At 43.5% G+C, this 13763-nt stretch overlaps 2 protein-coding genes across 2 annotated transcripts; both read right to left on the reverse strand.

Moving 5' to 3' along the window:
- Positions 1–1311: 1311 nt before the first annotated feature.
- DFL_007095 (uncharacterized protein) lies at positions 1312–1683 on the reverse strand (the record flags this gene model as incomplete). The annotated part of the gene is made up of 2 exons (XM_067636623.1): positions 1312–1417; positions 1478–1683. The coding sequence occupies 2 exons, from the start codon at positions 1681–1683 to the stop codon at positions 1312–1314; spliced, it is 312 nt and encodes a 103-aa protein (XP_067488221.1).
- Positions 1684–7696: 6013 nt separating this feature from the next.
- DFL_007096 (uncharacterized protein) lies at positions 7697–9535 on the reverse strand (the record flags this gene model as incomplete). The annotated part of the gene is made up of 3 exons (XM_067636624.1): positions 7697–8536; positions 8603–8607; positions 8671–9535. 3 exons carry the CDS (start codon positions 9533–9535, stop codon positions 7697–7699), a joined length of 1710 nt encoding a protein of 569 aa, XP_067488222.1.
- Between the last annotated feature and the right edge of the window lie 4228 nt (positions 9536–13763).

The raw sequence follows: 13763 nt of genomic DNA on the forward strand, positions 1-13763 counted from the left end.
GATTGATCAGGCTACTGGAGCCGTTTTATGCATATGCATGCAGGGAAATTTTGAGTGTATTGGAAATTCGGTTGCTGTGGTTTTTCCTTTAAGCTGAGAGATCACCAGAACTAGAGATAGATATACGGGCAAATGGTTTATTATTTGAGAAGTAAGAGAGGGATTAAGCTAATTAAGGCCGCCCGTCTGGTTTATGAAACGAGGTTACTTAATACATCGATAGAGATATATTCCGATGATGAGAATCTTGAGAGTTCCGGGAATTAGGGTAAGAGCTCGGTCGGTATCAGTCAAAGATTTGCAGCTGGCGAATCCCTCATCTAGATTAACCAAATCTATGTCGTCGAGTCTAGATTTGACCTGAGACTTGTTCAGATATAATCTACGCATTTATATCATTAAATTAATTTGCGAGGATAAATTTATAAAAGTTTTGCCTCAATATATGATCATACTATTACAACAACTTTAGACCTTAAGACTTAATTATGGAAGTGGGTATTCGTGGCCATCATCTATGATCTAATACCACGATCACCTGAGAGTGTTTAAATTAAGGCTACCTTTGGTAGATGTGTTTTCAATAAATTTGAATCCATTTTTGTCTAACATCTAAGACATATATAACTCGTCCGACATCACAGATAGATATGACTTTATATGTATGATTTATTGTTGTACTAGTTTAAACGTCTATACTATAGAGGAATATCACCAACGTCAATATTATACGCTTGAATATATAATCTATACAAGATTTTATACTCCTGACAAATGTAGAATATTTCGATTGATCATGTTGCTACTGCAATACGCCGACGGTAGATATTAGTCGGCCGTCGCGTCAGGGAAAACAGGATATAGCTATACCTATAAAGGAATTGTCTACAAATTAGTCTAGGTCAGATACGTTGTGAAACTTAATCAAATTGTAAATATAATGACAATAGCCCGCCAGATTGTTGACTTCGCATGTTCCATCAAGGCGTACGGAGTTTAAAGTCATGACTTTATATTGTCGATATATATAGTGATCACCCGAAGTTGGGCTCGTCATGATCTTCAATTCTAACACATCCTTGATTTGTCATATTTAGGGGAAAGGTAAATTTTCAACCTAATAGGCACAAGTAAATATGGATTCTACCTTCATTCCTAGGAATTCATCGATTGATGACACATGTGCAAAGAACCAACCCTTTTCTGCCCTGTTCCCTACAGATGACCTACTCCCTTTCCCATTCCGTGAGATAAAGTTTATAAACTGTTGGTATCACACTTTGATAGCGAATTCAGCGAAAAAATCCTAGATCAATTTGTTATAGTTCTATAACATTTCCAACAACGACTGACTTGCTCAATTGGAATGTCGCCTGATTTTACGCGGACCGGTACCGCGGGTTGAAATTCTGACAGTCTGCAATTCGAAATAATTTTAGATTACAGGATATTCATTTGATCCACAGACATAACTCACACTATGGACACTAGCCTAGATGTCGGTGGCCCAGCGCTAGGGCCTTGCGCGCAACCTTTATCAATGCTTCTTCGATATCTTGATTTCGGCCACACAGATGCCATGTCATCAACCAACTGTACCATAGCCTCGTTAATAATACGCCGAACAGAATTATTAATGCCGCCATAAAGTGGTAGCGCTAAAACAGCCACGGACTTGAACATTTAGTTGTCTATAATTATAATAGCCGTTCGCATCCTCGCCCCGACATTCGAAACATTTTGTTGCATATTTGAGAAGCAACGTGTTGGCGAGGCACAATCGGATACTTATCGACGATAAGAACCATGACCAATTGGAAGGTTTTCCTTAGAAAGAACTGTCTCTATTATCAATCTTTAACGGCAGCTAAAAATCCTAGTTCTGAGACGTCGCTAATGTGCCTTAATTATTCCGTGGGGTTCCGTTGGTGAGGGGTTTCATACACGCCATGCAGCTGACGTGGGTTGATGCTTCTATAATCATGGATTGGATAAGACTGCTCCGGGTTATTAGGATATATGGATAACCGGAATGAAATAGTATTATTTTTGTGGTTTTATAATCGGAGGAGAGAAAGATACCGGTGATGTCGGAAGTATTGAGCCGGGTATGACGTAGACCTACGAAACTCATAGAACGAAACTTTAGAAATCTAAGATTTGAGATTTTTGAGATCTTCGAGGTTGAGATAGTATTGCTAAGCCTTTTGGCTAAGTCGATTGCGCAATTGATAGACAACATTACGGCGACAAGTTAGGATGTTCATTATGCTTTCGTTGAAGTTATCGTCAATTGGTATACTTTGTTGGAAGTATCCTGGATTCTCTGCAGGGTACCGGTACCCGCATGCATTCGACACAATTTCCTGCCGTCTCACGCACATGGCTTTTAGCTTTTTCGGCACACCCATCTATGGATATATACGGGTCGTCCAAAAGCTCCTGTTTACCAATTCCGAGGTTTCTTCGATGTTAGCTAAAAGATGACTCTGAGCTGACTTCGACCCATAGACCCTTTAGATCTAGCCCCACTTCGACCCATTATTTCTCAAATTTGATTCACCCAGCTGCAAACCTCGGATATACATCTCCGCCCGTAGAGCAATTTGGGTCCCACCTCTCCCCACCATTACTACCATCTTTTCGTCGAAGACTAGCTGAACTTGTCATGATTAGTGTTGGAAATGGGAGAAGAAGAAAATGTGGATAACTGCATGGGCTCTTTTCGCTTTCGAAGGACCTAACGAGAAAAAAGGTTAATTCCAAGGCGAAATGTATGGATGCATGCTGTTTTCGATACCGTCTTATGCAATAATTGGTCATCACTATTAGAGTATCGAGTGTGTTTTGCAGGTACCTATGTGCGAGAATATGTATGCAAGAAGGCGGGACATGGGTAGCTTTGGGGTGGTGGCTTTTTCGTAGACTGGTACCCATATATAGCTGTTTTAACTTCTTAGGGAGAGTATTATATCGGTTGTGTACCGTAAGAATGATAAAAAGGATATATACTTAGTTTCCCGCGTAATACATATACGCATGTGAAGGATTTCCAAGCAAGAGAGCATGGAGACAAAACCAAGTACCCGATGTGGAAAAGGTACTTCTATGTAACGAATAATCACTGCTTTGTCGGCTGTAGCTGCTCACTCCGCCTCGGTGCCTAAGATATACCCTTTTTCTAAAGTGCGCCTTATCCATGAGCTGAATTGAAAGTTTTCCGGAAAAGAGACGGCATGGTGTTGTCGACATGCATGCATTTGCTGGGATGTTGGATAAAGAGATGTCAGACATTCGCTGCATCTAGCAGCTGTGGGTTTCGTCTTAGCCCTTGGGTACGATATGACATGCGTTAGTTCGATGTTAGAGGATATGAAGTTCGAAGTATCGTGAGGCAAAGTTTCTGTATTCTAATGAGCTTCAACATAAGACGGCGACTTCTAATATCCTGAGCAACCGATTCTCGGAAACATAGGTTCCGAGTGTGTTCTGTACGTTTATTTGAGAAATGTATCTTGTGGATTCCGACGGTGGAACCTTTTGGTGTTGAACAGGTTGAATGTTTAGCCAAGAGCGTCGGTTAGTTAGCCAACGGTCTGTTTCCCCCCATCTTGTTTGTTTTCCCCAGATTCTAGGTCGCACTAGACTGCTTTCGTGATAGTAAGATGCTGAATATTTCAGGTGGCCGGATTAATAATGGATTTGGAAGTAGGTGGGTCTTGTCGACGCGTCGACGAGGTGGGTATCGATAGTGCCATGTCGCATCAGCTTGCAAGTACTTGTCGAACTAACAGGGTTAGACTTAGAGGCCTACAAGAAGCCTCCACCAAGCTGGAAGGTTCACGATCGATCGATTTGAGGTGCGCACTGTAGATAGCTCAACTAGAAATCTATTAATTTAATTTTACAAAAGTATATAGCTCATGATAGAGAATCGGGATCGAAAATATCATCTTAAGGAACTTTAACTCCGTCTTAAATGTTTGGCAACGTTATTTTGCGCTTTCAAACCCGGTTCCCACCAGTTCCAATAATCTGGAATCGTATCGATAGCGTCGAAGTGGATGCGAAACCAGATCCGAAATAGCCCACATGATGCAATATCCAAAACACTGGAGGCTCTAAGGCCACACACCGACGATTGGTTCCGTCCTGTGACCGACTATTAGCTATATCGCATACATATAACAGCTTAATTTGCCGCTATTGGCGAAGCCGTAAGGCCGATCTATGGAGACGGGATTGATATTATAGAGGAAAGCTGTTTCTGGATAGTTTAGGAGGTTTATACCCCCGTGTAGGGTCCTGGGGTCCAGAGCGGTTAGATGTTACTAAAGTTTAAGGTTTGACATGTTTCACGGATGCTGGACGGTCTGGAGTGTCTGGAGTGAAAAGTATATTAGTTTTAAGAGGCGGTTTTGTTGGGGAATCAGTGCTAGATGTCATCGATGATGGTAGGGGCGGCTGGTAGAGGAAGCTCGGATAAAGTGGGAAATTCCGTTAGGAGATTATGTGAAACTATAGGGCATGGATACATTGCTATTGCCAGATAGTTCATATACATGTACACATGATAGAAGAAGACTCTAGCGGCTTTCTCCTATCAGAGGGTAAAACACTCGTGATGCTGCTATGCAGTCGGAACTTTGTGTCTGATCTTTGGATTAGGTCGAACTCTGCATCGTACGGCTATTCGGACAGGTCGCATGCTGCTCAGACACAACATCCGTCTGCCCAGAGCAAAGACATTTCCATTGACAGAGACAGGAGACGGCAGGCCCAGAACCTTTGAGGTCTTGGACGCAGCGGCGAATTTGTGCTGCGACTTTAGTTTTTCTTAGTTAACGCCATCAAAAAATCTGCAAGTGATTGAAGATATCAGTTCTCTGGGTCGGAAGCTAGTTCCCAAAGCGTCTCGTGTTTGGTTCAAGCTTGGGCAAAGTCTAGAGCACATTCAGTGGCGGGCTGTTGTGGGATGTTGGATATTGAAAATTATCTGCTTACTCGAGTATGTTGGCATGAATTCGAATTCTCAAGGCAGCCGGAAATTGCCTCATGATTTCCAACATTATAGGCCTAAGGCCTTGAAAATCATGTCATGGCCGGCATAAGTATTTCGTACCTGTTGGATAAATATTGCCTGCCTCGAGAGCATGTAAGTACCTAAGTAGTGGGTGTTGAAGAAGAGTTGCCACCAGGCGACCAGGAGAAACGCTAAGAGAAGCCAAGAGCTCAGAACGAGAGACATGAAGGCATCTTAGCCGTCTGCGGCTTCGCCATATCTTCGGTTAAGATCCTCGGGTTAGGCTAGGGTTTAGTGTGGAGTAGCGAGAACACTTGAGCTAGGGTCAAGCCATCGACGTCTGCGTGACCAACATTTTCAACAAACAGTTTTTGCGTATACCCTTGTCGTGTATGCTTCGACATGGCACATTTCCCTTCTCCATAGAGCTGTGCCATATGGGTGGCTTGCTCAATGGGACAAGCGGAGCCGATTCGATGATATGCGCTTTGGTCTGGGGTACTATATTGAGAGGTGGTGGTGTTGTGCTGTTGCAAACCTGTCTCAACTCTTCTAGAGTATGAAATAAAAGTTTCTACTGGTCACGGGGTAGGTAGGATTGAAGATCGCGAACCTCGGTTTTCGTCGATCCAAAGTTAACCTTTTGGCTATGTCCTGTGGGGAGCACCATGCGGAGAATCTTCGATCGGTACGATTGAAGAGACTGGTAGTATACGTACATCTTCGACGACAATTGACAAAGACAACCTGCAGGGTAGCCCAGCACGCCTATCTCAGGCACTCGACGGATATATGCATTGGTTGGCCAAGTAGGATCTCGCGATCGAAATGGTGTTAGCTTTGCCTCCATTGCCCTTAAAGACGGTTCGTACTCGTATCAATTACCTTAAATGGCAAGGACTAATCTTGCGAGCCGATCTATCACACCGGAAATACCATGGCGATTGGGTTGGATAAAACCTGTTGGTTGTATGATCGAAATTCGAAAATGTACAGAGTAGTGATCATCCGGTACCTATTAGGCGTTTGCAGCACTAACGATACGACGGATAGCTTGCTTGCACAGGAGCCAAGCTTCCGTATGGCGAAGAGGTGCGGTAGACGGTTACTTTATCCATACTAGCTCACTTTGGATGTGGAGAATGGATAAGGTCCGTCAATGGGCCAGAAAGTATAAAAGTTCTAAAAAAAAAAAAAAAGAAAGGAGGGAAAGGGCGGCATGAATTGGATCTAGCTTGGTTGTTTATTCGTTCATTCATAGAATCCTAAATCAAAGCTGTCTACATTGTGATGTTCCATAGGCTATATCCTAGGCTAGTATAGTATATGCGCCATGGTGATTCGGTTCTTGTGTCCAGGTTGCAGTTCTGCGAAGAAATCGATCGAGGACTTAATTCGGGGATAATAATGCATAAAGTATTCATGATACTTACGGCTTAAGTATGTATTATAGGTAGACTAAGAATTCCACCCGACATAGTACGATATAAATTATCGAGTGGTAGCGGTCTGTGATAGTTTTAATTTGACCTGAGTATCGCCATGTGGATGGCTGATGGCAGCTTCGAGAACATGCATTTATGTTGGCAAATGAAGATCCAAAAACCACACATGTCGAATTTGGGTATCCGAAAACAGACATACGTTTTATAGACTAGGCGATTTACATGTTTAGGTCTCTGGCTATACATACAGCAGAGCTTTGGGGCTAGAGTCAAATGTGAGGAACTAGGTGTGTGTATTTATAATGTTGAAAATAATATCAGTGTCAGAAAGTATCAAGTGCTGTTGAAGAGTCTTGATGTTTCCCTTGACTTACATACGTATACCCCACACCTAGAAATCCCTTTCGCCCATGTGCTTTGATTTCATTAGCTAGATTGAAGTTCTCTAGCTCTATTCAACGTGGCCCCAGAAGCCAAGGCAAAAGAGAATCCCCACGACTAAAACGAATGTGCTCATCTGGATGCTGAATGGGTAGAACCTTTCTCTCCAGGCCCGGCTTTTTGCGACCTCTTGATGAACTCGGGGGGTTTTTTTTTAAAAAAAAAGATTTAAAAATTTGTCCGAACAACCTGAAATTCATGAATACTTCAGGTATAGCACTTATGTATCATAAGAATAATATGCATAACAGTTCTTGATTCTAGGTGCAAGTTTACTACTTTGGGATCGCTAATTCAAAAACAACGAAATCCGAAGTCGGGTCAGGAGACAAACGACGAAAAAGTTGGCGAGATAGACGCTAGAGGAGCATCGATTGGACCACGTATGACAAGAATGACGGATCCCCTGAGAAAAACAGTCAGAGGATTTACGAAGAATACGGGGGAAAATCGAGGAAGCCATGGATTAGGTGCTAAAGAAGAGAAGGAGGGGATGCGGGTGTTTAACGCAAATTATGTATGTACTTAAGTTATTTCATCTTATATATATAGATTCCGTCATGCAGGTATTTAAGACCATCGGTGAAGCCCTGACTAAGTTGGTCGAATCTTATCGGCCAACTCAAGAACACAAGCCAGTATCTAGTTTTTACTCTCGCTTTACAGCCATATCAAATATACGGGCTGCATATCTTCCTAATATTGACTGAGAGACAGACATGTAAGCCGAGGTAAGGCTTACTGACTTTGTATTTTGGGAGACGGACTTATATTAAGGCCAATTCAATTATGTTATATTAAGAGTCTGGAGCCATCTCAAATCATGTTCCTTTTCAATTAGGCCATTAGCCTCAACGCCAGTTGGCCATGCATGCTCACGGTTAACACCTCCGGCTGGATATCTCGCCACCCCTTGCTTTCCACTCCAATCAAAATCGATCAGCAGGACCTTTTGATAGTCATCTGTCACTAGAATATTTGAGGGGCGCAAATCGCCGAAGACGAAATCATTGTTATGCAACAGTTTTAAAGCCTGTCGAAACTGGCTATGTATTTGCGCTCGATGGGATTCCGGTACTTCGCTTAAAAAGACGGTTCCCTTAATGTGCTGCATAACAATCATTTGCAAAGTTGAGTTCTCATCTGCGTAATAAAGCTTGGGTGCGAACCCTGCCTCGGCGAGTAGTCGATGAGCATCGGAGCAGTATTGGTGAGTGAATTTAACAATAACACTCTCGTTTTGGGACGTCTGAGCAGCCCATACTAATTTATCTGCTTGCAATAGCCCAAAATATGTAAAAGTAACGACGCTATCATTAGAAGAGTATATATTTCTATATGGAAATAACGACGAATCGATAGGAATCTCCCGATTCCGAATTTTAGATTCGAGGGTTTTATAATAGTTTTTTAGTAGATCGTAGGCATTAGAGAGTGCGGCGAATAATCGGGTTAAGACGAGAAGTCTTGCACCATAATCTATAGGTCGATCTCCGCAAAAAATAAAGTCAGTTAAAGGCTCGATGATACTCTGTGTGTGATAAATAGCACCCAGAACACAAAGCCATGGCCCCTCGATAGCCAAAAGAATCGATGGAAGGCACGAAAACTTTCGTGTATTTTTCATCTATTTAATTCAAACCATTAGATTCTATTTAAAGGAATTCGACTGCTGCTTTCAACATAATAATACCCTTTCTTGTGCAGCTCACTTAGCGTATCCGAATGCGACTTGAATCGAGGCGTCGGTGTCTCCGGTACCAATTTCATGCTTGTATTCTGCCATGAGTGGAAAGAATCCACCCACGTTGGAGACATTGATACGAGCCCCGTTATCCGTTTCGGACGTTAAAAATGTGCACCCGATAAGCTCTTCAAAAAGAGGGCGCATTTCAACTTGACGCGCATTCTCCTTTTCATATGTGTTTGTAGCGGTGTTCATAAACTCCACGACTTTACCGAAACGTTCAGACGTTGCAGAAATAGTCTGGTTATTTAAATTTTGAAGAAACTTGCCAAATACTTCATGAAATAATGTGATCGGGGGGCCACGAGCGTCTGAAGGACGCAGATTCAGAATTGCCGGATTAGGGCCCCCGTTATATTTCCGAAATGCTTTTGGTCTGGCTGCAGATGAGGGGCCAGGAATTGAATTTATTTTTTTTGTATTAGTGATCTCTATGGAGCGCAATGTAAGAACAGTATGTTCTATTTGCTGATTTGGTGAGAGCGCTAGGACATCACGTCGCTCGTTTTGCGGTGGAGGGGCCTGAATGATTAAATGCAGAGATTGTTCGGCAGGCTCTTCAAAGTAGCTGCCAATATCCCAAGCCGGACTCAATCGCCTAGAGACAGATTTTGGATCGCGGAAGAACGCTGCCAGTAACTCGTTAAATGCCTTAGCTGCTTCTTCTTCTTCGTGCTTGGGGAATTGTAGCGGTGTCGACAGCTTCCAAACCGCGAGCCTGTCTACATCAATGTAGCTTAGGCTTTCAGGTTTCCTAGCCTTGATGGCAACTTTGAACTGACTAACGGGAGTACTGGGCGGGGTTTCCAACGAGAACATATCTCCAAGAAGATTTTTTTCACTGTCGACGACCTGACATCCGAGCGTTAAAACGGACATTGTGTATCGGTATTAGCAATGTCGTGTTTAAATCGGCTGTGAGGCGGTGAAAGATGGTTTTTATTGGATCCGCGGACGCGTCTGTGAATGCAAGAGAGATGTTTGTCGAGGCTAAGCCGTCCCCACGTTGGTATTTATGCGAACTAAGCCTGTTAAAGCTACTCACACAAATCAAACAGCACGTGATTACACGTGGTTGCTTATATAACGATTCAGTGTATATCACTTTACTACACCACACCCCTTCCACTTTACTATAAGCTTACAAGACGAATAATAGCCCAGTTGGCTTATAAAATATAATTAAATATCTATTTACGGGAGCATTTTCTAGCATTATGCTCAAAGGAACCACAGACACTAGTTACCATTGGCATTTTAGGCCGGGTGTTTTAATTTGAACTTGACCAACAACTTTTTGAGCATGAATTACTCTACCGCATTATATTGGATTTGGGCTTCGTGCATAGAAAGCAATAATAAAGAGATCTACGACCTTAATTTATCTTATTAGAGCGTGGTTGTGTATATAAATTTTGAAGTTTAATGTTGGTATTTAGTGAAGGTTTGGCACCAAAATACTTATGTACGGAGAAAACAGCCGAGATTCGCTCGATCGAGGCTACCTAAAGACTAGAGGGGTGATTAGAAGACAGGGCCAGGGCAAAGCGGGGGATATCGGTGTTGTGTTCCCAGAATCAAAAATTTTGTGCGGTCCCTTTTCAACACTATCTGCATGAAAGACCGTTCTCTCGAGGTGCGTAGACGGCTTCGACGGTTATTGTAGACGGTTGAGGAAATATAATGCAAATCAAAGGAATTATCATAATTACAACGCACCATATTGACATGCTTCGAGAAAAAAAGTGTCTGCGGGGCAACTGGGTACCTTGCAAGCTAATGTACGCTGTATGTATGGGCTGCATGTACTGTGCCATATGATTGATTCAACAGCAAAAAATTTCTCTCTTGACCATTCCACTATGGTTTGTTTAGTAATTATGACAAGGCTCCCCAGAAAGGTCATTTATATCTTTTCCATGTCAGTTGGGGCACCGTCTATAATTGAAAGGAATATTCCATCGAGGCTAAATCGAAGTCCCTGAATTTTTCCATTTAAAAATGGGTTCGTCTATCGCAGACAGACACCTGCTGCGTCATGGTGCTGGGATTTTGCCCATCAACCATCAAAGGTCATTAAACAGAAGTTCCATCCTTTTGTCAACCCACATCGGCCTTGGCCATTAAATGGCTCGGAAAGATGTCAACCCTTGCCCATCCTGGTCAAATATTTGCCTGGTGGTTGTCTGTCAAGCGTCATCGAGACGAAACAGCCTGCATAGGTCGACGTGGATGACCCCGGATTATCAACGCGGTACCCTGGACCAAGCGAGGAGGATATCCTAGCCTGTGGAAGGCAGGAAAAGACGGAATCCTAATGATACTTCTACACCAAGCATTTTCTTTTTTCTCGAACTTGATGATGATCTTCGCCGCCTCATTGTGCTGAAAATATTTTCGTTCTGGCCATAAAGATTTGTGGACGGGAATTAAAGTCCCGCATGACCATTTCCTGCTAAACCTTGACTTTGTGAAGGGAATTAATCCCTTTTTGCAAAAGAAAAGCAAACTTTTCTCAACAGCGGGAAAAAAGGTACCCGCCTTATGATTTCTAGAAAGCTTCTGGCTCACCATCGTGTTGATATTAATATTGATGTTGATATACTCCGATTTCTAATGGAAAGGGAATTCGAAGCGGCCGTCATTGTTTATCCGCATCTCACTGCACTGGCCGTCGCGTGTTCCTCTCGCCACAGCGAACGACGCAGTCACACAGAAATTCTTGGGATGGGGAGAATAGGCCCGCTGCAGGATGGGGACCCTAGAGCGCGCCGATTGTTATTTTATTTTATTGTTATTATTATTTAATTTTTGCTTCGTCGACAGAGGAAAATTATTTAGTAAGACCACTTTGAAGTTACTCGATCAGTCTTTTGATTGTGTTTTGGCTTGGGAGCTGCTTTCGTATTACCAAAGTTTTCCCAGCCAAAAACTTTGCTTCATTTAGGACATCCAGAAAAGGTATTTCTGGTTGCATCGTGACAAAGTGACTATCGTAGACTAGGCCGTTATGCCTTCCTACACTTGACCACACCCTTTTCGATAAATCTGCATCGGCTGTGGAGCGAATGAGCGCCCAGGCAGCGGAGCCGATGCCGTGATTTTAGCAATCGAGGGCTTTCCCCAAGAAATCGCCCGCTGACTAGCTTGCTGCATTCCTGCAGACAAGGAAAAAATATAGAGGTGCACTGTGGAGACAAGCTAAGTTTGAAAGGTAACCGTGCATACACAGAACATGCGGGCAGTGGCAGTGTCGAAACAGAGAAGCAGACAGCTGCATAGTACGACTCCATATTGTGAATTGGTGACCGTTGGATCGAACCCACTCTTATAGTTCCCGCTCTCTCCTTCTATTTTCTTACAAGACCAAGCAGGTTGATTCGCTTCAATGCTGTTAAACCCTCCGCCTTCCTACTAGTCTTATCGACCGTTTCCTTCGACTTTCTTCTATCCCGCTCTCACTGCGTAGCTTAGAGGTTGAGACGACTCGACTGGGTTCGAAGAATTCGACTGCGACCTCATGCTCAGAGTAGCGTAGGCAGACAGAAGGGGAATTCCATATCGTTCCGTCCTTTGGCTGCACACGGCATAGACTTCCTGCAGTGACAAAGGGTTCTCGTCCTCGTAGCCCAGCTCGACGCTACGACAGATAAGTTACCTACACCAGCTACTAATATATGCTGCCTATTACACTTTCTCTCGCATCGTCGCACTCTGCATAGCCAGGGAGGGATCAAGGTGGTGAGCGGGTACATCGTGCTAGGGAAGGGTCTTTTTTTTCCCCTTCCATATTTATTACCACTTGAGATTTCGAGAATTTTCTCATCTAGCTTCCTCGCGCACCCCACTATCAACCAATTAATAGCGCTCCGCGGCGTCGTGTCCTGTATTGGTGCTTGATGTATACGTCTTTCCGTTTTATCCAGCAAGACCCCGGAACCAGCCCATGGTGATAGCTAGGGTTAGTTTGAACATTAACAGACAACCCCCCAACAAACAACAATAAACAATCCTATAAACTCCCTACTCAACTTCTCCCTTCTGGAAATTGGCGATAAGCTATTTGGCGTTTGTAGTGGATTTGTCTGCAATTGCTATTGGGAAGGACAGGAATACTCTCGGATTGGGCTCTCTTCTCTCTCTCCCGGTGTATCAATATTATTGCCACTTGATATATTTTTCTCCTCAGCCAGCCATCCGCCCGGCTCGAACGCCAATACATTTCCAATACCTTTCTCTGGTATATATTTTATCTCGTAAAATATTTCGACAATATCTTTCCATTCCGTTCCATAAGGGCGGCTTAAGAAGAACCGGACGGCATACATCACGAAAGAAACTTTTTTTTTTTTCTGGGTGGTTGCTGCTGCTGCTGCTGCTGCTTGTGTGCCTGTGCTTTTGCTTGCTGCTAAGCTAGGTAGCTCCCGCCAATTCAAACAGTTCGGCTTCGCACGTTGTTCGAAATCGCCAACCAACGGAAGAGGCATTTTTTCTCTGGTCCGGGTCAGTCAGTCAGCTAGGTCGTCGGTCCGTCTGAAAAGAAGCCGTGGATTGGCTGGACAAGAAAAGAAAGGCAACTGCAGGTGCTTTTTTGGATCTCGTGAGACAGGTTCGAATTCAGGTCTGAGTGAGTCGCAAAAAGCAGCCACGATTTGATAATCACCGAACGAGCTACCTCTTTTTCCACACGCACATGCACATAAAAGTGAGTACTTACATACGGTTACATTGCCGGGCTGGAACAGAAAGAAGTAAGCAGCAGATTAATTATTAAATTGGGATCTTTGAGGCGTGGTTCGAATTCCCGCCGTTGGTGTTGACCCTGGACTGACAGGACGGTTAGCAGTTGAGTAGGCCAGCCAGGCTCTAATTCCTTCCCGCTCTTCTTCCACTTTCCTTTCCCAGTTTTTGGCTGGCATTCATTCAAACGGCACAACACAAGACGACGACACCACTCCAACCTCACACTCAATCTCAACCTCAACTTCGTCTGACCTCACCTTTACCCTCCCATTCCATCTCGAAACCAACTTGCATCGGCCGAACGAGACGAACGAACAGATCCAACCTCGCTCGCCTTGCCAGATAACATCTAACTGTCTCATCT

Source organism: Arthrobotrys flagrans (assembly GCF_004000055.1).
Source record: "Arthrobotrys flagrans strain CBS H-5679 chromosome Unknown unitig_8, whole genome shotgun sequence".
NCBI lineage: Eukaryota > Fungi > Ascomycota > Orbiliomycetes > Orbiliales > Orbiliaceae > Arthrobotrys > Arthrobotrys flagrans.